The sequence below is a fragment of the Pseudorca crassidens genome, chromosome 8 (genome assembly GCF_039906515.1).
Source record: "Pseudorca crassidens isolate mPseCra1 chromosome 8, mPseCra1.hap1, whole genome shotgun sequence".
NCBI classification, from domain to species: domain Eukaryota; kingdom Metazoa; phylum Chordata; class Mammalia; order Artiodactyla; family Delphinidae; genus Pseudorca; species Pseudorca crassidens.
Window position 1 is genome coordinate 66545152 of NC_090303.1, and position 26692 is coordinate 66571843.

A 26692-nucleotide genomic window follows, 5' to 3' on the forward strand; every position below is an offset into this window, starting at 1 on the left:
TGACTCTATGAGCAAGCCTTAGACCATGACTGGCATGCCAGATGTTGAATGAGTGAGAAGTACTATCAGTTACCAACATCTTGCTATTAACAAGTGTCTGCCTTAAAGATGCTAATGTCCCAGTTTGCCCTGTTCAGTAATTAAGCTAATGGAAAGTCCTGTGGCACAAAATGTCAGAACCTACTCTCTAGCTGGAAAAGCTGAAGAGCCAGCAACACGCCTTGGGTGCTGCCCACTGCCGAGCACTGACAGACCTCCTGTGGACAGATTTTGGCCAACTCTCCTTTTAAGCTGCAGGTCTCCCCTCTCCTGTCCAGAAGTCCCAGACGTAGGGAGGAGCAGGCCTCTGGAGCACTGGGGAAGGGGTGTGGGTGTGGATGGATTGAGGAAATAAATTATTAGAACTGTGGGTTTCCTTTCTGCCTTTTGACGTTTTACCTGATGAACCAGATGTATGAATGCTATTAACATTACAAGACAAACAATTTTCATATGCATACAAATGAAAGAGCCAGGCTGGTAGAGATACCACTGTTTCTCTCAGCCCTCAAGGCAGCCTAGAAAAGCTGGGAGTGGCTGGAATATCTCTGTCAGTGAATCCCAGGAAGTAGCCTCCATTTGAAGTCTTATTTATGTGTTTATAGCAGTGTGCCCCATTATCCATCCATCCATCCATCTGTCCACCCACCTGTCCAATTTTCTATGTGTCATTTACAAGTTTTTTTTTAAAGTCTGGAAATGTCATTTACTCAGTTTGTTTTGTTGATCTCCTCTAAGGGGAGAGGAATCTCCTACAAGAAGGCCAAAACTACCCACAGATATCCTAGGCTCAAATGAGAACATCATCTCTACACCTGTTTTGATATTGGTAACTTGTATCTTCTTTCATTTTCTCTTGGTTAGTCAGGCTAGAAATTTATCGATTTTATTTATGTTTTCCAAGGACCAAGTTTTTTTTTTTTTTTTTTTTTTTTTGTGGTACGCAGGCCTCTCACTGTTGTGGCCTCTCCCGCTGTGGAGCACAGGCTCCGGACGCGCAGGCTCAGCGGCCATGGCTCACGGGACCAGCCGCTCCGCGGCATGTGGGATCTTCCCGGACCGGGGCACGAACCCGTGTCCCCTGCATCGGCAGGTGGACTCTCACCCACTGCGCCACCAGGGAAGCCCAAGGACCAAGTTTTGATTTTGTTGATTTTCTCTACTGTTTTCTTATTTTCAATTTCATTCATCTCTAATATTTACTATTTCTTTTCTTCTGCTTGCTTTAGGCTTAAATTGCTCTTTTTTCTCTAGTTTCCTAAGGTGGAAACTTTATTGATTTTAGATCCTTCCTCTTTTCTAATACATGCATTTAATGGTATAAATTTCCCTCTATGCACGGCTTTCACTAAAACCCATACATTTTGATAAGTTATATTTTCATTCTACTTAGTTTAAAACATTTTGTAATTTCTCTTTAGACTTCTTTAAACTATGGGTTATTTGATAGTGTGTTTTCAATTTCCAAACATTTGGGGGATTTTCTATCTATCTTTCTGTTCTTTATTACTAGTCTAATTCCATTGTGAAGTAAAACATACTTTGTGTGATTGCTCTTCTTTTAAATTTGTTAAGATGTATTTTATGGCCCAGAATGTGGTCTATCCTGGTGAATGCTTCTTGTAAGGTTGAGAAAAATGTGTATTCTGTTGTTGGGTGGATTTGTTAATTGGATGTAGTTGACTGATGGTGCTGTTCAAGTAATCAATATCCTTATTGATTTTCTTTCCACTTGATGTATCAATTACTGACAGAAGGGTACCAAAATCTCCAGGATAATAATGGGTTTGTGAATGTCTCCTTTCAGTTCTCTCAGTTTGTCTCATGTATTTTGATATCTTTGTCCATCCCCTTACTTTCACCTATCTTAGTCTTTATATTTAAGTGGGTTTCTTGTAGAAAACCATATAGTTGGTCTTGCTTTTTATCCACTTGGACAATGTCTGTCTTTTAATCAGTGTATTTAGACCACCGACATTTAAAATGACTATTGATATAGTTAGATTATATCTGCCATGTTTGTAACTCTTTTCATGTGTTGTATTTGTTCTTTATTTTTAATTTTCTCCCTTTTTTTGTCTTCTGTTTTGAGTATCCCAACTCCTCCCTCCTATCCCTTATGACTTTGCTGTCATTCATTTCACTGATCCATATGCTATAATCATCTAACACATTTTACTATTATTATTTTAAGCAAAGAATTATCTTTTTGATGAATTAATAAGAAAAAAATATATTTTTATTTTACCTTCATTTATTCCTTCTCTGACACTTTTCCATTCTTTATGTAGATTCAAGTTTCTAACCTATATAATTTTCCTTCTGGCTGAAGAATTTCTTGCAGAGTAGGTCTGCTGGCAATGAATCTCCTTGGTTTTGGTTATCTTAGAAAGCGTTTCCCCTTCACTTTGGAAAGATAATTTCACTGGATATGGAATTTTAAGTTGTTTTTTTTTAACACTAAATATTTCACTCTACTTTCTTCTTGCTTGCATGGTTTCTGATGAGAAATCTACTTTAATTTTAATATTTGTTCTTCTACCAGTAAGGTGTTTTTCCTCCTCTGGTTTAAGATTTTCTCTTTGTCTTTGGTTTTCTTCAGTCGGAATATGATATGCCTAGGGGTGTGTGTGTGTGTGTATGTGTGTGTGTGTGTTGGTATTTATCCTGCTTGGTATCTTATAAGCTTCCTGGATCTGTGGTTGGATATCTATCTTTAATTTTGGAAAGTTCTTGGCCATTATTGATTCAATATTTCTTCAGTTCTATTCTCTTTCTTTTGGTATTTTAATTATACATATATTATACTTTTTGCAATTGTCTGTCAGTTCTCTGATGTTCTAATTTTTTTCCTTTTGGCATTTCAGTTTAGGAAGTTTCTACTGACTCATTTTCAAGCTCACTAATCCTTTCCTCAGCCATGTCAAGTCTACTGAAGAGCCCATTAAAAGCATATTTTATTTCACTTCTGTTACAGTACTTTTTACTTATACCCTTTCCTTTTGATTCAGTTCTAGAGTTTCCGCATCTCTGCTTGTATTATCCATCTATTCTTTCATGTTGTTTACTTTTTCCATTAGAGCCTCTAATCCTTTTAATCACAGTTATTTTAAATTCTCTGTCTGATAATCCCAGCATTTGTGCCGTACTGCAGTCTGGTTCTGATGATTGCTTTGTTTTTCCAGGCTGTTTTTTAATTGCTTTTTGGCATGCTTGTAACTTTTTGTTGAAATCCAGACATGCTGTATCAGGTAATAGGAAGGGAGATACACAGACCCTTAGAGTGATGATTTATGTTAATCTAGCAAGGAATTGGGATATGTTAAATGTTTGCTATACTGTAAGTGCCAGAGGCTTCAAATTCCTCTAGTGTCCCTGTTTTTGTCTACCCTACTGACTTTGAGCTTCCCTAAATACTCCTCCTCAGAGAGAGGTTGTATCTTGCAGAACTTTCAGGTATAATCCAGTGTTACTATTTTGGAGTCTAGTGGTATAGTGGTAGGATATGGGTGAGGGATAGCACTCCATAACTTTCCAATTAAATCTCCATCTTTTGGGGGTCCTATGTCTTGTGGCTGTCACCTTCTCAAGTGTATCTCCAGTAGTATAGCTTTCCCAGTAGCATAGCTACAGAGTTTCCGACTGATTTCCTTGAGGTTCTGACTGCTGTTGATTATATCTCCCCCAACCCCAACCCTGTGAGATAAGAAGTCTAAAAGGAATGCAATGGGAGAAATTCCTTTCCCCTAGCTGGGATAAAGGTTTGGAGAACAGGGCTTCGTTATGGAGAAGGCTCTGTCATATTCCAGGATTACTCACCTCCTTCCCCTCCCAGAGCCATGATGGAGGTGGGCAGTGGGGGATGGGGGACTCTCCATAAGATCTTCACTGAGAGAATCTGCTAGGTTTACTGGAAATAAAGCCCATCAAAGTATGCCCCCACAAGACTGCAACCCCCAGGAGTTTCTCACTCTCATACTAGCAGTCATCAGAATTGCCAGCTAAATGATCTTACAGCTTACGGCTCCAGTAGATTCTGCTTCAGGTGAGCAGATCTGGCTGTGACTCTCTGGATGCACCTGACTCTCCAGATTCCATGGCTGTGGTCTCCCCTGCAACATCAGTTCTCTTGGTAGTTCCAAGAAAATTGTTGATTTTCACTTTATTCAGTTTCTTCTTACTGTAAGGATAGGAGTGACAACTCCTAGGCTCTTTACAGGTTGGGGTGAAACCAGAAGTTCCTTCACACCTGTTTTACATAATTCGCTGTCCCAATCAGAATGCTTGAGTCCTTGCAAGTTGCTTGGCTGCCAACTATACCCCTCCTAGCCTTCTTTAGGTTACAGACTCTTGTTGCTGCCAATTTCCTCACACCTTGTCCTGCTCGGCTCCAAGTGTTATATAACCAGGGGGACCTCAGCTGGAGCTGAGCAGAGCCGGTGCTCCGTCTGTTATCAGGTGGTCTTGAAGGAAGGCGGCCCCACAGGAGGCAAACCATGAAGGCTGGGGACTTGCGTCTCTAGTTAAGGATGCTCTTCTGGTATATGATGAGCTGTTGAATCCCTACTTCCCCATATCTTGGAGAAGAAAGAAATTCTGTGTAACAGATGACCTACAGACCCCAAGGCATGCCCTTATGTCACTCAGTGTTTTATATGATAGCACTGTGACAGGCTCGACACAGAAGGATTCATATGGACTTGAGGTGAGTTATACTTATGTAACTTAAGAAACAAAGATCTTGTTATCTGTCTCCTTGGCTGTATCCTCTCCCTGTTTTCTTCCTAAACAGCACTTTTTTAGTGCTTTTGATTTTCCTTAACCATAGATAGGGTCATCTTATGCAGACCTGGATTCACCTTCATCTTATAATGACTGAAATTACAGGGCAGGCATTATTCCCTTCAACACTGATTGATAACTAGGATGTGTATAACGTTTACATGTCTCTTAGATAATGACACGGGACAATAAAGAAGCAACCTATTGATCTATGTGACATTTTTGGCTCCGAGGTGCCTGAAGCTTCCAGATGAAGCTGATTAATTTTGTTCATGGACAGATACTATGTAACACAAGATGCCAAGAAGTAAAAAATTGGCTCCCTGATGGCCCCTCCAAGGGCAAATACCTCCAAACGGGGGGCAAGGGAAATTCCTCCATCTTTTCAGAAAATGCCACCTCCCATACCCTCTGTTATGGAATGTAGGCTGTCATGGGGAACAACATGATGGGGAGGGTGAAGAATATTGCAATGTGAAGAGTATTGAAGCAATATTCACCTCTGGGAAGATTTTCTCCCTTAAGCTGGGTTTGAACTGTTTCACAATATTTCCCATGATGCTGAAGAATATCAGGCCTTTAAAAGTTTTCTAAGATTTGTTTTGAGCCATCTAGTCTCTCCTCCCTTTCCCAGACTTCACTGAGACACCAGGCGGGTAACAAGAAGGAGGAAACGAAAGGGATTGGGGTGGAAGTGCAGAAGGGAGAACATGAACATAAATAGAAGGTTAGGAGAGGCCCAGAGGATGGATGGAGATGAGTGGAAAAGGCTTGAGAGAAGACTGGTGACAACAGAGAGAGGGCAATTCCTAGGGCTGTACGTAGAAAGGAAGTGAGAGAATGCAAGGCATGGAGATTCGACAAGTGATCAGTGAGAGAAAGAATAAGACTAGGTAAGAGATGTAAAAGGAATGAGGAAAGGAAAAGGAGCTGAGTTTAAGAGATGTGTAACTGTGTGTGCGTGTGTGCACTCTCACACACACACACACACCAACCACACAAGCATAGCTACCAAAGAAGGGCTCGGCCCACTGCAGTCAGTAACTGTATTGAGCAGATAGAACAATTTGCAACTTGGAAAACATACCTTGTTTTGTTTAAGGGCACCTTTCTCTTTCATATGAGGGCAGTCCTTTCCCGTCACCACAGCTTTGATATCTGCCACCGGCACTGCAATTCATAAGAGAAAATGAAAGTAACTACATCATGTGACAGCTTAAGTGTCCAGAAAGTAGCAAGACTAAGCATCGAGTCTGCTGCTATGGCTGCCATTCCCAGACACTACCGCTAGAAGAGAAAAGAGGTGAAAAGAAAAGAGAAGTCAAGCGGTGTCCAGGGCTAGGAACTAAAATATATCCTTATACCCTGGTAAAAAGCATCCCTGGGGAGAAAAATCTATGTTCATAGTAGAATTTGGTTCAATAAAGCAAATACCTAAAAAAAAAGACCAGAAACAACAACAAACCCATCATAGTTGCATTAAAAGTGATGGTACTAGAAGCAGTGGTAATAATCATACTAATAGTGGTACTGATACTGATTTTATGGAAGACATCTATGTGCGGGAGCAATGCCAAATGCTTCCTACAGATGGATATCTCCTGCTACAGTTGCTACATCTCTTTAGTTTCTGAGTTTTGGATAATGAGGGGAAATAACCTTATCACAAAAAAATTTATCTGAATCTAAACCATCCTGAACCCTCATTCTCCAAATTCTCCCTCTTACCATCTCATTACTTCTCACAAGCATTCTGTGAGGCAGGTTTTATTATTCCTATTTTATGGACAATGAAATTAAACTCAATTAAATAAAGGGAACATTCCTTTCTGATAGGGAAGTGGTAGCTGGTGTTTATCTTGGAAATCCTGAGCGCAATGCAGTTTGATAAAATGATGTTATCTCTCATCCTACTCAAAACCTGGGGGAAGATAAAACATGTGGAAAGGTTTGGGCCTTTAAAGCTTTTGTTAAGATCATCTGATGGAGAGAAGGCAGTAGGATGGTTTGGAAGCTTAATTTAAAAAACTGCAAAGTCATCTGTCCCTTTCCAATTCCTAATCTTTCACTCCTGTAAGGGACTGTGAATTTAGGAGCTCACTTAGGATCTGCAGAAGCTTTGCATCATCAATTCCTTAGACTCCTCTAATGATGAAGATAATGAGAGATTTCATGATGAAAGTTCACCTATTTTTACTGGGGCATTGGGTTTGGGGGTGACATTTAGATGAGAGAGAATTATAAAATATATAGAATGTCAAAACGACGTTAACAGAAAGGCTCTTTAAAAGCTAACATTGTCCGGGTACCCTAAAGTTGCTAAGAACTTTGTCCAAATCTGTGACACCTCTAGAGCTCTCTCAAACCCTAGAGAAGAGTGAGGCTGTGAAGAACTCTTCCAGGATTCTCTGCAGGCACCCGCGGCTAGCTCAGTCCTGATTCTAGATCTCTTTGGTGGACCTGACTTGTACTCACTAATAACTGCCTCTCCTCTCCTTCCGGCCATATGGAAGACTACTCTTCCCAACAACTTCTGCAGTTAGGTGGGGCCATACGATTAGCTCTGGTCAGTGACATGTGAGAGGAAATGGCCTGTCTCTCTCTTAGCTGAGGCAGTGAAAAGTCCACGCCTACCCGCCTCTCTTCTCCAGCCACAGGGACTGATCCGGTTCCATGGTCCATCCAGATGGCACAGCTCTGGGATGGCGGAGCAGCCATTGGCCTGAGTCTCTGTGATCGTGTGGACCAGTCCTTTGAAAGTCCATGTCAGTTACGTAATGTGAGGAGTGAGAAATAAACTCTTGCTGTCCTGAGCCACTGAGATTGTGGAGGTTATTTATTCTTGCAGCAAAATGTAGCGATGCAGCCTCTCCTGAATGGCATGACCCTTGACCTTGGACTGCTTTCCTTCTCTGCCTGGCTGCTCGAGATTGGCATCTTCTTTTAGACGGTCCTTGTGATTCCTGAACTACCTTTGACCACAGCCTCTGACTTCAGTTCTCCTCAAAACCATTTTCAGAACCAACAATCAGCCCTGTTCTCAGTGGCTGACCTGGCTCCCTAATCACTACCCCAAGAGGAGATATTTGGGCACTTTGGGAAGCTGGGTTTACTTAAGATTTACTTTTCAATGAAAATCCACCACTGAAGTGAATTTGTGATATAATTAACATACCAACTCCAAAACCCTCCTCAAGCTTCAGATGGAGTTTGAGTCACAGGGTAGTCTTCTGTTGTATAATATGTAACATGGTCAATGAAGATCTATAAATAGTAAGTTACCCCTTGTCTTTGAAGATCTATAAATAGTAATTTACCCCTTGGCTTTGAAAACTGGGCAAGATTAACTCGGAACAGGACAAGAGTAACACTAAAGTCTGTCGTGGGAGCAGTCTTTAGAATCTCTAATGAGAAGGAATCAGCGGAGAAAAAGCACTCTTCCACCGTGCTTGTGGCATTACATATTTTATGTATTTTACATGCATTGTCCCCTGTCAAGGAGACGAGCTGCTATATTACTCACAGGATTACGGCTAAAAGGAAAACACAAAATTCTAAAAATACAGCGTGGCTTTTAAAGGTTGCTCTTTACATAGTTGGTCTCTAGATGCACTGGAAAATTAGGCATCAGAAGGGCTAAAATGCTGTCCTCTCTAAACCCATGAGCAGAATCAGACTCATATCCTTTGAATCTACACTCTTAAGAGGCAACAGAGGGCCCTTGGTTACTTCAAAGCAGGGCTGGTGTTTCTATCAGGCCCTTTTTTGTAGGAGCAACATAACTAAGTGGGGTTCAGAGATATGACAACCAGAAGGGTCACCACTGGTTCCCTAACGCCAACTCTAACTCCTTGCAGCCTGGCCTCATTTCTTTCAATGCTTTTTTCAGTTTGAGCTGGATTGAGACAATCTAATTCAACGCTCCCATTTTATAGATGGGAAGACTGAGGACTAAAGAGAAGAAATAAATCATGCAACATCACACAGCTAGTGAGGGACAGAGCTGGGACTGCTGCTCTTTCTTCTATTCTATGGTCCCTTGCTAGGCCATGATTTTTCCCTATGTTTGGAAGATGTCAGCCCCCCAAATCATGCTGAACACAGCCCTGGAAGTGCTTATCACTTCAGATATGTTCAGGAAACTCTTTGATTGCTACTATCTGGGGAAGGAACTTTAATTGTGATTAAAAAAAAATGCCTTTGAAAAAGTAAATGTGGCCACCATGATAAAAATTGTTCTAGCTTTCACCCTTGGGAGCCAAGTTGAGACAGAAATCACCCCAGGAAGTAACCAGTAAGCCATGAGCACTTGCTGTATACACAGCTCCATCGTGGAAGCTCCTATGGGCAGAAATACAGAGGAGGGGCAGGCTGATCCCAGTACAGTTTAGTAAAGAATCTGGACTCTAACTTGGAAGCCTGGAGTGGTTGGAAGGGCTGTGCCTTTACAATCACAGAGCCTGGATTTGAATTCTAGGTGCACCTACCGGCTATACCACTTTGGGCTTAAGTTCTTAGAGCATAAGCTTTCTTGTCTACAATGTAGAACTATAATATCATCCATCGCATAGGGCTGTTCTGAGAATTAACTCAGTGCTGGAGCCAAGATCACTGCTGGCTTTGAATCTAGGTGGTCTGGAGAAGTGGGTAAAAATCTAGGCCGTGGAGTTGGATGGCTGCATTCAGATCTTTGCTCTATTATTTATTGGACGTGTGACCTTCAACAGGTTACTTAACTTTTCTGTGCCTCATTTTCCTAATCCTAATTTTCCAATGATACCTACCTCTTCAGGTTGTGGGGAGGATAATTTATTATGTAACGTAGAGCTCTTAGCACAGTGCCTGGAGTTGAGTAAACACTCGAAAGATGTTATTTGCGGTTGTTCTCATTATCAACAGTCAAAGTTAATTCTCTCTGTAGATTGAGGGACCTGAATTATTCCCCATGCTTCAATGACCCAAATTGCCCACTTTGCTTTGCTCTGGCCATTGCTCCTCTCCTCTGCTGTAACAGGCTTCATGGCCTTATGTGAGGGAGCAAAACCCTTTGATGTGGGAGTGAAGAGCGCTGGCCTAGACTCTTTCAAAGGGAGTCTCTGAGGGGCCCAGGCACTGCTGGAAAGCAGAGGAGTCTGGTGTTTAGTGGGGGTGATGAGAGTCTATAAACCTGGTGGGAGGAATGTGGGGCGAAGGGAGGTTAGGAGATGTGGATTTTCAAGGGCCATGTTTCTTGCCTAACAAAAGGAATACGAGAAGAGAGATTTGCTAAATCTTTAGACATGAAGACAGCTAAGGAGAGGCCCTCAATCTCCACTTGCACTCTCTGGATTAAGAGGATTCAATTATGCTATTTGATTCACCAATATCTCAGTATTCAGCACTGATTAACTCAAGGGGTGGAAGACAATTTTCCCCTTGGTCGCAAGAGAGGGCAATTGTACACAGCAAGAGCAAGGGTACTTGAAATGAATTAAAGGAATGTCTCATTTTTCTAGTGGAATGAGGTTTTTGACTAAGGGCTCCAAGAGGATGGACTATTTTGCTCCAGGCAGGATGCGATCTGTAATTAAATGCAAACCAGATGGCAGGCCTGAAGCAGCAAACTTTAGTTTCCTAGGCTGGGACCTTCTCATCTCAGGCACACAATAGTTTCATTTGACTTCATTACATGAAATATACCCTCTCCCTGGCACACATGTGCATACAGATATAATCTCCTCAACACACACATACACACACACACACACACACACACACCACATCCTCTCATATGCACACACCTGCACAGGTACTCATTCTTGGTTTGCCTTGCAATGGATAACTGTTTACGGAGCAGCTCTTCTGGAACTCTGAATTACTAGACTTCAAAGGCCGCAGAGGAAAGGAGTGGATGAGTTTCACAGCCACTGTCAGAGGGACTGATGCAACTCTTTCCGAGAAGCAGCCTCACTCTGTGGCCACGACCAAAAACTGTTTGGAGATCTGCAGCTCTGTCCTGGCTCTTCTGCAACCACCCTGGCGAGCTGGCTCTCCCTGGCATCGGCCCTCGGGTTTCTAGCCCAGAGACCGTCCCTACTCAAGGCTCAGGTACTGTCCACGACTTGACCTTCTCTAGGGGCAGGGCTACCGACTTCCTAAGCAGCACAACCAGCGAGAATGAGAGCGCTGCATTTAAACCTACAATCCACGCCCATCTAGTGCCTATCTGTGGGTGGAGAAGAGGACTAGATCCCTATAACTATGGAGATAAATAACACAGCCAGTGAGTAGGAGCGCCGATTCTCTGGGCCATGTGGGTTAGGAATGAATCCAGCTGTGGTTTTTCTGTTTTCCTGCCCAGACCACTTTCCCTATTTCCTGGTCAGGTTAAGAACGAGGCGGTGAAAGACTTCATATAGAGCTTGTGGTTGCTTTGACCTCTAACTCTTCATTTTACTGCATTAGAGCAGAGATTCCAAATAGCTGGCCTCTGGACAGTTCTGAGTTCATGAGGGAGGTTTCATCAGTGAGTTTTTCACCAGTTAATAGCAAACAGAGGAAAATGAAGACACTGCTGTGAGTTTTTCACACAGCTAATTTAAGTTAGTACAAGGGACTGTCCTTTACTCCAAGATTAGGCCTTTCTGGTCTTTCGTTTTGTTTGATCAAGAGCCCTTTTTAAAATGAAAGCAATGTGATATTAAATTTTAGTTAGATTTTCTTTTATAATAGCCTTTATTTCTGCCAAAACTGAAAGTTGGCAACCCACTGTCGATTCACTTTTCTTGTTCTTTTAAAATATTTACGTATTGGTGAAAGCCCAATTTAGGGACTCACTATGAAGTGTGTCAGGCAACATCTGGCTCCACACTTCTCAATTTGAGCGCTCATCAGAAACGCCTGGAGGGTCTGTTAAGACAGAGGTTGTTGGCCCCATCCCCAGAGTTTGTGATTCATCACGTCTGGGAGTGAGGATCTGAGAAGCTGCATGTCTAGTAATTTCCCAGGTGATGCTGCTGCTGGTGGTCCAAAGACCACACTCTGAGAACCACTGGTCCAGCTCTGTCCATGGTGGGATGCGGAAGGCTTTCTGAGACCTGAAGGGAGGGTCCTTATTACAGGCAGAGGCCTGGGGAGACCCCATAGCAAGAATGCATAGACACTGCCCCAGACTCTGCGGTACTGGGTTTCAAATAACGTGGGCTGAAGAGGCAGTGCTCCCATGAAAGGAAATAAGATTGCCTTCTGAACTAAATGACATTATGAAGACCAGACTGTCCCATTTTTAAGCTGGAGGAAGCGAGAATGTTCCAGGCTGTCTGTCTGATATGTCAGCACAGAGTCTGAGTGTGTCAGGAATTTGCCACTTGTGGTTTATTTTCCCCTGTGATGGCCATGAGCTGCAAGGAAGACAGTACAGATTTGACTTCCATAGGCCCTGGGGTGACAAGGGGGAAGGTGCTAGGACCTGGAGGTAAGGATTCTGTTTGCGACTTGTTCATATGACTCATGGCAGGGTCAAGGTGATTTGTAAAAGTTATTTTAAAGTGTCTTTACTTTTTTCTCACTCTTTGATTTCTCTACCTGAGATATCCTCTGAGGCTATGCCTAACTTTATCTCATTTCTCTTCCAAATTAATCCATTACCTTTGTGTATTTTATTATTTCTGTAATACTTTGTTTAATTAGTACACTTAATGCTAACTAAAAAAACCTGGAACCTGCTTTGGTGTTGGGCTAAAATAATCTAGCATATGACTGGCTCTTTAAGAGACATGGTACAGAAATAGCAAATCGGTATAAATAATAAGTATTTTGGGGAATATTTAGGAAACAACAGAATGCTATTGAGTGTCTGAGTTACTTCTTGGAAGTAAACTAGCCATACGTGGATCTGGCATTAGCTCTGCATTATAAGTGTGGGATACAGTGAACTATAACGCATAAACGTGGTGGGATCAAGTACGTGATTCATGTGAAATTATTCTGGGTCATCAGAAAAAGACAACTGACAATCAGGTTTATATTGTTTTTGCTCCTTAGAATAACACTTGGACAAGTAACGTAGAAGTGGGTGTTTGAACCCCAGGTTTACGTCTTTCAGGAAAGATAGGTGAGCATTCCTTTTACCTCCTCCCCTCTTCAGTCCCAAACCACAAATCCATCAAGGTCTTATGCTTGATGAGACGGCTCGGCCAGGACTCACAGCTAGATGAGACATGCTTAATGGGTTTACTGAGGTTGACAGTCTTTCTGCATGATATTCTGTGACCAGGAAACGAACAAGCAACCAAAACTCAGGCCTCCAACACAGGAGAGGCACTTACGTTTGTCCTGCAAGGAATCGTGGGGCACTTCTCCCTGAGGACTTTCTTCCAAGTCTCCATAATGCAGGACCTTGTGGTTTGGTGACAGCCGACAATACCAAAACTTGTCTGGGGGAAAAAAACACAAATTTACCAGGTAAGCGATTCTGGTTTCCAAAAAATATTGACATCCTTATTTCGTCATAGTCTTGCCTAGGAGAACACACAGTTCCTTGATTTTAATTCTTTAAGAAGGAATGATTCTAGAGCCCTGGAAGTTAGTCCCTTCTAGATTTTGATATTTAGTTAGCTCCTGTCCTTCTTGGTAGACATTTGGTGCCACTGGGAAAGTTATCAAATCCTTTGAGGACAACGGCAACAGAGTTTCTGAGGTGGTGGCTTCCAGAGGGTTACTAGAATGACTAGGGGATTATTCTTTATTCAGTTGGGCCTGACAAAAGTGGGGAGGGAGATGAAGAGAAAACAGCTCTCTCGGAATTTTTCTGCTTCCACTTTCCTCTGTGAGATTGTAAGACTGATGAGATGGTTGTGCCATATCCCAGTTGGCATATCAAACCCCTCACCCCTGAGGCCTATGCCCACAAACTAATCAATGAATAAACTGTTAGGAAGCTAGTGATACACACAAGGGATGGAATTCATGAGGAAATACACTAATAACTCAGAAATTTATCCAAGAATGAGGATATTGCAATTATCTCCTCTCTCTTTCCTAGAGTTTAGTTCTCTTAAATAAGTGTGACCAGTACCTTAGGATCATTCTCATAAATAACTCCTTTAAGTTGACTTCCCCAAATGTAATAAAAATTTTTGAATAAGCTGGTGAGGCAGCAAGAAGGAGGCAGAGAGTGCTTTTTCTAGATAAGAAACTTAGATTGTGACAGCAAACTTTGTGCAGCTCTCAGGGCTGTGCTAGATGCTGCCTCCTCCAGGAAGCCCTCTCTGATTACTGCAGCCAAAGGGACCCTTCCCATCCTCTTAGCTGCTCCAGCATCTCCTTGGATCCTTGGTGCTCCCATGTTAAGCCCCTTAGTATTCCCCATTATCTGCCATAGACCCTAGGTAAGCAACTTGCCCCAGTGGGTTCAGTGTGAAAGGTTACTGACAGAAGAGGACTCCAGGACACACATCAGCCCTGACAGTGTGGAGAAGCCAGGGCGCTCTGATGACAACCACTGTCTTCACAATTGTACTGCACTGGTCCCTTGGCACAGTGCCTGGCACGTGGAAGTTACACAGTTGCTGTTGGCTAAATTGATAAATGAAGACCCACTGGTCAAGATGCTTAAGGCACAGAGCATCCCTGACCTGTAAACCCCTTTGTGACATTATGCAATTGGCAAACACAGTGGCTTTGGTCAAGTCACCCCATTACTGTGTCTACAAACACAAATTATTTTGAAGCCACTCTGACCAAAAAGGTCTCTATAATGTTTAAGCAAAATGTTCTTCTACCTAAAATTGCTTTCACTGCAAAACCACATTTTAACTACAATTCTTTTTGTAGAAAAGAAAGTTTTAAAACTGGAAGTAAAAGCCACACAATGAACAAAGAAAACACCCACACTGGATCCACAAAAGCAAAATGCCTCTGTGATTCCTTTCTCATCTATAAACAGGGTTTGAGAATTCCTGAACGTAGCCAGAATATGGCAATCCATATACTTAAAAAAATCTAAACGCTGGTGGGAAAATTTGAGAGTAAAGAAACAGTGATTTGAGAGCTAGGAAAACATCTGGAATTGCTAAATTTTCAGAATTCTGTTATATATATATACCTATACACACACACACACTCAACAGCACAGGTCATTCTTCTGGGAGAGCATTTCAAAGGGAGAAAATAAAGTTATTCCCTGAATAATTCATAACCATTTCAATTAGGCAGTTTTCCATGAGGAGAACACACTTGGGAATTTGACTTGTAATTCACAATAGGAATTGCAATTCCAAAGGAGAGGGCCAAGTTTTGGCCACGAGCACCAACAGTGCTCTTGGGAACCTGGCATGAGTAATTGTAGAGATTTCTTCCCCCCCAAGGACCTTTCACCTTGTCTAAATGAACTGTGATGGCCACAAATCTAGCTTGAAAAATTTCCTAGAGAGCTCTCCTTCCCCTGCTACCTCTGAGATGGGACTTTGGCTAAGTGAGCAACTGAAAAACAGTGACAGAAAGCTGGGAAGGAAGTTGGTGAGCTGTGCTTGGACACGCTGGTCTTATTTTGAGTGAGGTCTTAGCCTGTTCTTCCTAGAAATCCCTCACTTTTCAAACCGGGGTAAACTCTAGGGATTGGCAGTGGTAACCTGAAGCCCAAGGGTCAATATGGCACAAATGGGTCAATCATCTTCCACATAATTGGGGGAGCATTGAGAACTTTAAGTGGTACAAACATATACTGTGGACAACTTACATTCATTTGCAACACTTCAAAAATTTGCTGCACACATACTTTCGTAAGTTGTCTATTTAATACGTTACGTCTATTTCTCCAGTGAATATTTGCAGAGTGCCTACAGTACTCTACTGGGTGCAGCAAAAATTATTAGGATGAAAGGCAGACATGAGGGACAAAGCCAAGCAGCTCAAGGGGAAGGAGCTCCCTAGCTCTTAGTGGCAACTTAAAGAAATATGGTGGAAACACTTGTTTCCCAGGTCTGGGAAGTAGGGACTGTGACTCAGCAACTCTGCCTATACTACAGGGAAAAACAGGAACAGGGAAAATCTCTCGTGCAACACACTCCTACATTCAGAAACTATTGAAAACAGTGGCTATTTATCAGGGTTCCGGGAGGTAAAACAACCGTCTTCCTTGAAAAGCTGTAGTCACTGTTTGTTTAAAGAAACACAAAAGGCTACTTGGAACCTTGCCATAACAATACAGGGTATAGCTGACAGATTTTCCTCCTTCCAGAGGCTTAAATTCTCTTGACTTTTATGACACCACCAGCTTCTGGTTTTCCTCCTACCTCTGGCTACCTCTTCTCTTATCCTATAGAAGTTCCTCTTTCTCTGTCTACTACTAAGATGGTGGAGAACAAAAGATCGGTGCATCATCGATGTGAGTGATGTGTTCTGCTCCTCCCATCAAATAGGAAGTCTTGGATGGATGACAAAATATTGGAAAAGGGGCTGAACGGCTTGGGAAGGTTGTTTTGACTCAAACAAATGGGTGGATACTCAGCCAGTATCTCTCTCAGGATAAAGGCTGGAGTCGTTAGCTCTGGGAAGGTTTAGAGGCATCATAACTTGTGTGTGGCTGTCTTGGAGGCAGAGCCCCTATATAGGAGAGCAGAGATGCCACCTCCGACCAGCAGAGTGCACCGACTTGTTGGGTGAGACAGTTTCAGTGTCAGCCATCAGTGGCAGCTTGATTCGCAGTTTCTTTTATGGTAAGAAAAATGTGTATTTTCTATTCAAAACCCAGCATGATGTTACTAGTTCCCCAATCCCTCTGGGCAATGAATGAGTGGATTGTGTCACTAAAAGCAATTAGCAGGAAGCAGTGAGAACATTAGCAAAGATTGTTTAGTAGCATTTAAAGAGAAAACAGGAGTTAGTATAGAGGTCTTTCAGTCAATTAGAAATGTTAGTACGTTAATAGCCATCTTTTCATTCCCCCAACTCAAAAACTGAAAATATGGAGATCATTTTGTGCTTCACTCTTTTTTTCTGTGTGTGTGTGTGTGTGTGTGTGTGAAGGTCAGAGGGAAAAGCTGGTTTCAAAGCTCACAGCCTGGTAAGAAGGTCTCCAGGGCTGATTAAAGTTATATGTCACATAGATCATTATGCAGCTAATCACCCTTGACAACTGTAATTCTTGCAGCAATGTTCGAAAGAACTTTCTGCAATGATGCAAATACTCTGTACCTGCTTATTCAATAGGAATAGAAGAAATTTTGAATTTTATTTAATTTTAATTAACTTAAATAGCCATAGGTAGCTATATGGAACAGTGCAGCTCATTGTCTCTCTTCATACCCAGGCTGGAGACCAGTGTTGGGTCGGCCAGCAGGTGTTTATGGGAGACGGGCAAGCTGAATAGCTACCATTGTCGAGTGTGAAATGTGGACTGTAAAGTGAGGCACAGGGCACAGCAAGAACCGAGTCCTGATCGACTCTGCCATGGACTCAGGGGGACATCTTTGTCTTGTGCGCAAAGCCCACAGTTGGCAGCTGGCTGCTGGCCCAGGGGGCCCTGAAAGTCCTGTGTTTGGAAGACAGGCGGCCTTTCCTAAAGTGAAATCTTAGGGCACTTCCACTAGGACTTTGGGTCTTTCTTAGGTTAACCTAAAATGTGCAAAATCTTCAGCGTGCTCAGGGGAAGGTCTGCTTCCTGCCTAGGGTCAAACGTTTCCAAGTCACAAAACATGAGGAACCCCAGCAATGCTTTTAAAGGGAAATGTCATCTTCCAGGTGATGAGATAGAAGATATCTCTGTTGGTTCAGTAAAGGAAGACAACAACTACGGATACAGAATGAAGGTCATTCCACCTTTCAAATCTTCCTCACTTCACTGAACATTCTTCAGAACGAGATACTCTTGTTTTGATTCAGAATTCTGTCTCCCTGGAGACTCTCCTTTCATAGCAAAAGATTAACTCCAGAGCCCCCGAGTCATTTTAAAGATGGTTTGGCCTAACTGATACTTTGGAGTCACACAGACCTGAGTTACACACCTGGTCTTGACACATCAGCTATGGAGTCTTGGCCAAATTATAAAAACCTTAGGGACCCCTATGGTTCCTTTGTTAAGTAACACTAATAATTATATGAGTAAAACACATATAGAGTATTCATCATGCACCTTCCACAGAGCTGGCTCTCAAATATTAGTGCCTTCCTAATCTTCTAGTCAATGGTAACCCCTCTCATTCACATTACTGGTCCCTCCACCATTTTTTTTAATGTTTTTTTTTTTGTGGTACGCAGGCCTCTCACTATTGTGGCCTCTCCCGTGGCAGAGCACAGGCTCCGGACGCGCAGGCTCAGCGGCCATGGCTCACGGGCCTAGCTGCTCCGCGGCATGTGGGATCTTCCCGGACCGGGGCACGAACCCGTGTCCCCTGCATCGGCAGGCGGACTCTCAACCACTGCGCCACCAGGGAAGCTCTGGTCCCTCCGCCTTTTGAGAACAATGATTATCTGTTATTTTCCTCTATTGCAAAGTGATTTTTTTCTGAAAATAATCTGTCTTCTCTTCTTTTGAAAAAACGCATTTACTTATACCTGCCTTTTTGTAAAAATGAGTTATGATAAGGTTTAATTAAATATTAAAAGAAAATTTTCAATCAAAGAGGAAGAAACAACCTGCTCCCCAAAAGGGTTCACATGGTTACTGAAATGGCCTGAACGTACCATTCAGCTCTAGGTCTTCTGAGTGAGCTGAAAGAACAAGGCAGGTTCACCGCCCTTGGCCTCGGCGCAGAAACATGCCAACTCCTCTGGGTACACGTTTCACTCACCAGTGGGTTTCAGATTAAGTTTGTCATGTTAATGCTTAGAGGAGGGATACTGGTCAACAAAACGGACACTGTCTTCAACAAGAAGCAAAAGTTTCATACTATCATTTCTTGAAAATGATACTCCAGTGTGTAGCCTTGGGCTCTTATAAAGACTATTCAATGCAAGTGATTCTGAAAGACCTTAATCTCTGAAAAGAAAGGAAAATAGGAGGCAGTTCCTGAGCCTGTAGATTCTCATGAAGCATATAACAGCTCGAACATAGACAACTTCTGGGATTTCATCTTAACTCTCTTGAGAAGTTCAGGAAACACGGAAGCAAGGCAATCTCGTTATGAAGGATTGTGAACAAGAGCCTTTCACCTTCCATAGAGAATGCGGGACAGAGGGAAGCAAGTATGTGACAGCCGTTGCCACTCTATGGCCTGTGTTTAAAAACCTATATTCTAAGTAACTGTAAGCTAACATTAATACTAATACCATTAATGAATGTGTGACCATGTGCTGAGCACCAAGTGCTATAGATGCATGATTTTATTTAACCCTTGCAATGATTCGATGTAGGAACTGACATCATCCCCACTTGACAGATCAGGAAACAGAAGCACAGAGAGATTTATTAGGTTGTCCAAGGCTACCCAGCTAGGGGGTGGGGAGGCAGGGACTTGAATGCAGTTTGGTGTGTCTCCCATGATTTACTGCCTCTCAGTTCTACTGTGGTCAGAATTCCCAGAAATCCAGATTTGTATATATCTATATTGGACTAACCAAGTAGCAGAGTTGCAAATGAGGCAGGTGGAACGATGGGCAAGTAGAAACTCAGGGGCCTTCTGGCCAAACGTGGCACACTAAAGGGCTCTACATCTGCTCCTCTTCTTTCCAGTTCTGTGAGACAGGAAGCTCTTTCCTATTTTCCCCTGTAAAGTTAATACTTAAATCCACTCATCTGTGTTTGACTCACTGTTGGACAAGTTTAGAGGGAGTGTGGTCACGCACGGGCCCTTGGCGTATGTGTTTGCTCTTTAACCAGGGATGGCTCGTGGCTGTTCCTGTCTGAGATCTCACCTTTCTCCAAGGGATTAAAATGATTTTCCATCATGTCCTCACTAATGTGGGTAAATCTAAATGGAATGTTTTGATGGGGTGATAGGAAACCAATTTCAGCACAGTCTGCTTTGAATCCCTATTTTTAAGCACACAGAGCTAGTCACCAGGTTTTAGATCAATTTACCAAACACCAAAAAGCCTTCCTTCACTTGGAAGGATGATTTTATACTAAACACAGATGGTCGTGCTCCCTAGGGAGTTTAACTAATAAATTTATAATCTAGATGCTAATATTTTTTGTTCAGTAGGTAATTCATTTTTAGAAAACTGGGAAAAGTGGTATATTTGGGACTAACACTTCTTTAGCCAAAAAACTGTAATTATGACATCTAGAATCAGGATTATTCAAGTAGAATCTACCCATTTCAGCCTAGAAAGGGAAGTCTCGTGGTGGAGTAGACTGGAAGGTCAAATTGGGTTCCCTGAATTAGGTTCCGAAGGATTCTAGCTAGGCATGAGCGGAGGCATTTGGTGGCATGTGTCTATTTGCCACCTCTCTCCTCCCCCCACTTCTGTGCCTTTTGCCCAATATCAGGTAAATAAAGACTTTATAAATCACCTTAGGTGGGCAATATATCCTGAATATTGATTTTGCCAAAGGCAATGAGGAGATCAGAGCATACAGCAGAGCATTCAGTCAATCTGGCTGACTGAACTAATAGATCATCTAGTCCTAGTCTCCCACTTAACAGATGAGAAACTGTGGCCCTGAGAGGTCACGTGTTCTGCATATAAACACCCAGGTGGTTAACTCTGTAAGTACAGAGTTGAGAAGCTTAGAACCAAGTCTACTCACCCCCAGCTCATTGTTCTTTTCTACAGGATCATCCAGAATAAAACAGTAGCTACCACCCCCTTTGTTTAAAGCTGCTTTCTAAGAGCTGCATTCATGAGCACTTTTCTTCCTCACAACAACTTTAGGAGACAGGCATTGTTAACCCCATTTCTGATGGGGAAACTGCTCAAGGTCACAGAGCTGGACAGGGACAGAGGTAGGAAGGTACCCACTTCATCTGGCTCCAGGGCTCTTGTCTTCCTCACTGTGCCACACTGTCTTCTTAGAACAGCATTCACTCTGATGAAGGTGCCCAAATGCAGGGAATGCAGTGAGGAAAGAGGGGGTGAACCAGTCCTCCAACGGCTGAATGGGGGAGGTGAGTTCCTTCTTCCTAATGTGAGCCTTTGTCAGTCCCAGCTGTAACTCAGCCCTTTCTTACTCTGCCCATTTGTCCTCCCCCGAGGCCCAGCCTGAAGCTCCTCATCATGGTTTCTTTTCTTTTTTTTTTTTAACATCTTTATTGGGGTATGATTGCTTTACAATGGTATGTTAGTTTCTGCTTTATAACAAAGTGAATCAGTTATACATATGCATATGTTCCCATATGTCTTCCCTCTTGCATCTCCCTCCCACCCACCCTCCCTATCCTACCCCTCCAGGCGGTCACAAAGCACGGAGCTGATCTCCCTGTGCTATGCGGCTGCTTCCCACTAGCTATCTACCTTACGTTTGGTAGTGTATACATGTCCATGACTCTCTCTCACCCTGTCACAGCTCACCCTTCCCCCTCCCCATATCCTCAAGTCCGATCTCTAGTAGGTCTGTGTCTTTATTCCTACTTACCCCTAGGTTCTTCATGACATTTTTTTCCTTAGATTCCATATATATGTGTTAGCATACGGTATTTGTCTTTCTCTTTCTGACTTACGTCACTCTGTATGACAGACTCTAGGTCCATCCACCTCACTACAAATAACTCAATTTTGTTTCTTTTTACGGCTGAGTAATATTCCATTGTATATATGTGCCACATCTTCTTTATCCATTCATCCGATGATGGGCACTTAGGTTGTTTCCATCTCCGGGCTATTGCAAATAGAGCTGCAATGAACATTTTGGTACATGACTCTTTTTGAATTATGGTTTTCTTGCACTGCTGGTGGGAATGTGAATTGGTACAGCCACTATGGAGAACAGTATGGAGGTTCCTTAAAAAACTACAAATAGAACTACCATATGACCCAGCAATCCCACTACTGGGCATATACCCATTGTCATGGTTTCTTATCCTCTGGGAATAACCTGCATTTTCATTTGTCAAGGAAGTTCTGCCTTTGGACATTCCTTAACATGATTTTTAATGCTTACATTCATAATACGTTGAATTTACTCAATATTCAGCGCAAAGCCATTAAAAGTAAATGGCCGGGAGGATGGGCTCAGCATAAACACGAAGTGATGTTTGTCATTAGTGGGCGAGGTCTGTGTCTGAGCAGGGCATCCATCGGGTTTCAAAAATATCTGCCAGGGTTTCTCTGGGGCCATAACTGATGCTTGTTCTTGGTACAGTTGCTAATCCTTATGCTTGTTCCTGACTGTTCCCCAATCTCGTCACCTCTCCCCAAATCTTATCTTTCAATTTTATTTTCTATTTGTTTCCAGGACAGTATGATATGAGGACTTCTCAATGAGCAGTATGTCAAGAAAGCAATCAAGGGACTTTACTTCCCTGGCTAAGAAACAGCTGGAAATTCTTTCCACCTACTGGAGCTAGTCTAATGGCATCCATTTGAACTGGATATTTTGGGATTAAAGTTTATAGAGACAGTTCAGAAATTTGTCTTACAAGATTATGAAAATTGATTCTATCCCACCTTGGTTCACTGTTACTTATATCTACAAATAAAATAATTCTGACTTGGAAGAGAATCAGTATGGGGATTTGAAAATAAGGGCCATCCATGCTGAAAATTTCAAGATCAAATCCAACAGCGGGTACCAGCTCTCCTGATAGCATAGTGAATCATTAAAAGTTAGCGCCATAGAGCTGCTGGAGTATAAATCCCTGCTCTTCTGTGACTTTGAGCAAGTTACTTCGCACCTCACTGCCTTACTTTCCCTATCTGTAAAGTGGGCGTAATCACAGTAGCTACTTCATAGGGTTACTGGGAAGATGAGCTTCATTAACCTAGGTAAAGTGAGAGCCTGGCAGATGGTAAGCTCTCAATAACGTCAGCTGTTGTTGAACCACTACTGGCAGACTTGAGGCACGAAATGGCCCAGGTGGGTCTTCCGTTCTACAGGTCTCCTGGTGATTCTAGATTTTGATTCTCCCTGGGTATACATGGGAAATCAGAACTTACCTGGACTGCTAGTCCTAAGTACAAGGCTGCATAGCCTACCCTTAAACCAACACCCATGCCCATGTGATTCCGCAGGGGGCGGGCCACTGTTCTTCCTTGCTGGGTCTGGAGTGGCCCCAAACAATACCTTGCCTCCGCCGGCTGTTGAGTTTCCTAAAGCAGGTCCCTTCCACGAGGCGGTTCAGGCGTTGTTGCTTGATCAACTCCAAGATTTCTGGCTGAATCTTCTCCTTTAGTTCCCTGTGAAAGGATAAACACATATTCCACAGCACGCCTTGAGAACAGCACTTGGCCGAAAGGGCACCGTGGGCAGACGGGGCAGGCGAGTGCAAGCTGCAACTTTTCATGAACAACCCGATACTCCCAAGTGGGTGCTTTAGAGAATCATTTATTAAGCATCAGTGGAAAGAGGTTCTCTGACATTTATAGATACCCACAAGAGCACCAATCACTTCAGTGACGTTTTTCTAGACCAAGGTCTCCTGAGAAATTTCTTCTCTTGTTTTACAAAGCCACAGATATAAATTTATGTGAAAATTCACTCAGCTCTGCTGAGACAATGAACCTCTGGTCATGTTCTGCCCCCTTACAGCAGATAAACCCCTAGACTGCATCTGTGATCTGCCACCACAGTATTGGTGGTGGCAATACAGCAAACACAGTATTGGGTAAAGTACAGGACCACATTTTGCTTTGGATTCTGTCACTTACAACTGGGAACAACACATTGACCCAGATTGTAGCCCACAGAGATTGGGATAATGAGAGGATAAATGAAGGCTTATTTGCATCTTGTCTCAGGGTAATACAATGTAATTTAGGTTTAGATGCACTATGCTGTAAAGATATGATAACAGAGTGCAATGGGTTTTAAATCTTTTATTTCAAGAGCAGAGATTTTTTATCGTGTGAAATTTTATGTAGTGCCCTAGCATTTGAGTCCAGTAAAGCTAGAGTTGTTCTACTTGAGGATGTATAGAGAGACCCAGAGTCCAGCCCTCAGAGCAGTGTTGAAAGCACTGACCCAAACTCAGAAGGATAGGACTTCAGTCTAGGCTCTGCCCATGATTGGCATTTCAGGTAGCTCCTGTAAGTCTCAGTTTCCTCATCTGTAAAATGGGAATAAGAATCTTTCCTGTCCCAAAGGAGACAGTGTGAGTGTAACTTAGCTGTAAGCATTGGGCAGGAATGCAAGGTGTTACTGCATTTGCTTTGATAATATTCTCTTCTTTCCTCAAGCCAAATATTCCTGGTGCCCATATTACACCATAGTCAAGGCTCACGTTTTTGTCAGCTTCAGCCTTAACTCTGGGCTTGCTCTGGATTGCAGGCAATCTGTCCTAACATGGTGTTCTGTTTCCAGGTGCGGAAGGCACAGACACTCGGTGTGTGTGTGCTATGAGCCAGAGAGTATGTACCATGTAATTTTAGCTCATTTAACACCCCTTCCCTCCTCCCCACTACAAAAACGCCAACTTTTGGGAACAGGTATTAATATCATCATTCCCATCTCACAGACGGGAAAGAGTTTACAGAGGTGAAGCCCTGAATAGGGGTACAAACTCAAGTGTTTCTTGTGCAAACTGCATCTATTTACCCATGAGAAAAAAAAAAAAGAATAAAAAGTGATATAAAAGGATCTGGCCATCTAACAAGGTATTCTAGAAAGCTGTTATTACATATTTTGGACTTAAATGGCCTCAAATTCCCTGTCATTTGATACTGTTCCAACTGACTATTTATAAAGCCTAATGTGAAGATTCAGCCCCAGAGGTACAGCCTGGTGCATTTGCTTTACTTGCATTTGCTCTTCCAGTGTGGGTCTCACAGGGTCTCATCTCAGGCTTTCAGATCACTAAAACTATCTATTATCAGCGTTCAGCTTTTGTAGAATGGACCCAGCAAATTGCAGCTTTGATGAACCCTGCTCCGAACGGAGAAAAAGGTGGGGAATTGCCAGGGCAGTTGCACACAACGATAAATCACTCCTGGCTTCCGAGTTGGGGCGACGGGGAAATCATGGGAGAGAGAATCTGAATTTCATCAAGGTTAGAGATGTTAGAGATGTATCTTTAAATAATAGTTTTACTAGGCTAGAGTTTAGTTATTAAAATGGAGATGAAGATGCAGAGACAAGGGCCAAAAGGAGGAAATAACTGAAAGAACTTGATGATTTATGATTTTTAGTGTAAGACCCTGATGTGCTCATCAGGACACACTCCATTATGAACCATCTTCGGAGACAGACTATCAGAATAAGTGGATCTGCTGCTACAAGAGTTACCTTTTCTTGTTATGAACCCCAAAGGACTCCAAAACATGATTAGGCAATGTGGGAAATGGAACAGGTTTTTTTTTTTTCCCCCTAAGTTATATCCTCTTCTTTCCCTGCAAATGGATTCAGTAGTTACCAAATTCACTCATATTAGGAAAACATATGTATTCCCTATATGGTGTCTCTGTGAATGAGATATAACCTCTAGGGTAATCCAGGTAGTAACCACGGGCTGGAATTGGGTGTTGAAATCCTCAGCTTGGGGCTAATGAGGTCAAGGTCATGGGTTCACTGGCTTTGCTTTGATAAATATTCCCCTAATTCTATCTAAAAGCCCTGTAAAGAAATAAAAGGAGGAAGATTAAAGGAGGGAGAATAAATGAGTGTGTGAAGAGCAATTCAAATTCTAACACTTTTTCCTGAAGAGAATCCCAAGTCCAGGCCCAATGAGGCCAGTGCCATGTGCAGAGGACGGACAGCACCACTAGACTAGTGAGACTCCTTCCTGGACCTGGGCTCTGCCCTGCCGAGCTGCCATCTGGTGTTCATCTAGAACAGAGGTTGGCAAACTTTTTCTGTAAAAGGCCAGATGGTAGATGTTCCAGACTTTGTGGGTCATACACTCCGTTGCAGCTACTGAGCTCTGCCATGGTAGAGTGAAAGCAGATGACAGCATGCGGACAAAGGAGCGTGGCTGCGTTCCAATAAAGCTCTATTTACTAAAACGGATAGTGGGTCAGTTTTGGCCTAAGAGCTATAGTTTGCCAATCCCTGATCTACAAGGGCTCTGGGGAGACTCTGGGCTGAGTCACAGTGTCTATGTCATAGAAATTGATCTGTTTCTGTCTTACTACAGGGTCCCCAAGGTCATTCCTTGCACCTCTTCTGGTCTTTATATTTCAGACTCATGACTTTAAACACCAACTTTCTGCTGACTACATCCAAATTTATTATTCTGACCTAGACCTCTCGGCCAAACTCCAAACTCATCAATCCAGCTGTCTATTTGGATATCTCGCATATGCCTCAAACTTGACAGGTCCAAAACTAAACTCTTGATCCCCTTGTCCAAGCCTGCTCCACTCACTCTGTCCTTCAGTTGTTCAGGCCCCAAATCTGAGTTCATCCTTCTCTTATACCCTTCATCTAATTGATCAGTAAATACCTTTGCTTCTTATCTTCAAAATCTATATAATCTACGGTAGAGACTCTAATCACTTCTCGTCACCTCTTGCTTGAATTATTGAAATAACTTCCTCCCTGACCTCTCTGCTTCCAAACTTGCCTCCTTGGAGTCTATTCCCCATACAACAGCAAGAGAGATCATTAAAAACCCAAGTCAGAGCACACCAGTCCCCTGCGCCAATGGTTCCCCAACAAGGTCCCACAAATTCAGGCACCTGGCTACCTTTCTGGCCTTGCCTCCTATTGCTTGCTCTGCTCCAACCACACTTGCCTCCTTGTTACTAACTGAGTGCCCAGACCTACTCTGACCTCAGGGCCTTTGCACTGGTGATCCTCTCTGCTGGAAATCGTTTCTCCCACATACACACATAGCCTGCTCCCTTAGTCCTTTACACA

The 26692-nt window shown here is 42.7% G+C and overlaps 1 protein-coding gene and 1 long non-coding RNA gene across 10 annotated transcripts in view; one reads left to right on the plus strand and one right to left on the minus strand.

Annotated features, from left to right (window-relative positions):
- The window catches only part of ELMO1 (engulfment and cell motility 1), a 547361-nt gene that overhangs the window by 12161 nt on the left and 508508 nt on the right, over nucleotides 1-26692 (minus strand). For all 8 annotated transcript variants that reach the window (XM_067746730.1, XM_067746728.1, XM_067746734.1 and 5 more), the window contains 3 exons: nucleotides 22964-23076; nucleotides 13128-13235; nucleotides 5909-5991 (listed from right to left, as the gene is read on the minus strand). In XM_067746730.1, coding sequence (XP_067602831.1) covers nucleotides 5909-5991; nucleotides 13128-13235; nucleotides 22964-23076 — 304 coding nt within the window. The remainder of the gene's footprint in view (nucleotides 1-5908; nucleotides 5992-13127; nucleotides 13236-22963; nucleotides 23077-26692) is intronic.
- On the plus strand, nucleotides 10754-22402 carry LOC137229196 (uncharacterized). 2 transcript variants are annotated; one of them, XR_010945590.1, is made up of 5 exons: nucleotides 10754-10908; nucleotides 12844-12913; nucleotides 13076-13263; nucleotides 20758-20849; nucleotides 22136-22402. It is a non-coding gene; the product is annotated as an uncharacterized lncRNA (long non-coding RNA). The 2 variants fall into 2 exon arrangements; XR_010945591.1 differs by lacking the exons at nucleotides 20758-20849; nucleotides 22136-22402 and adding an exon at nucleotides 16396-17882.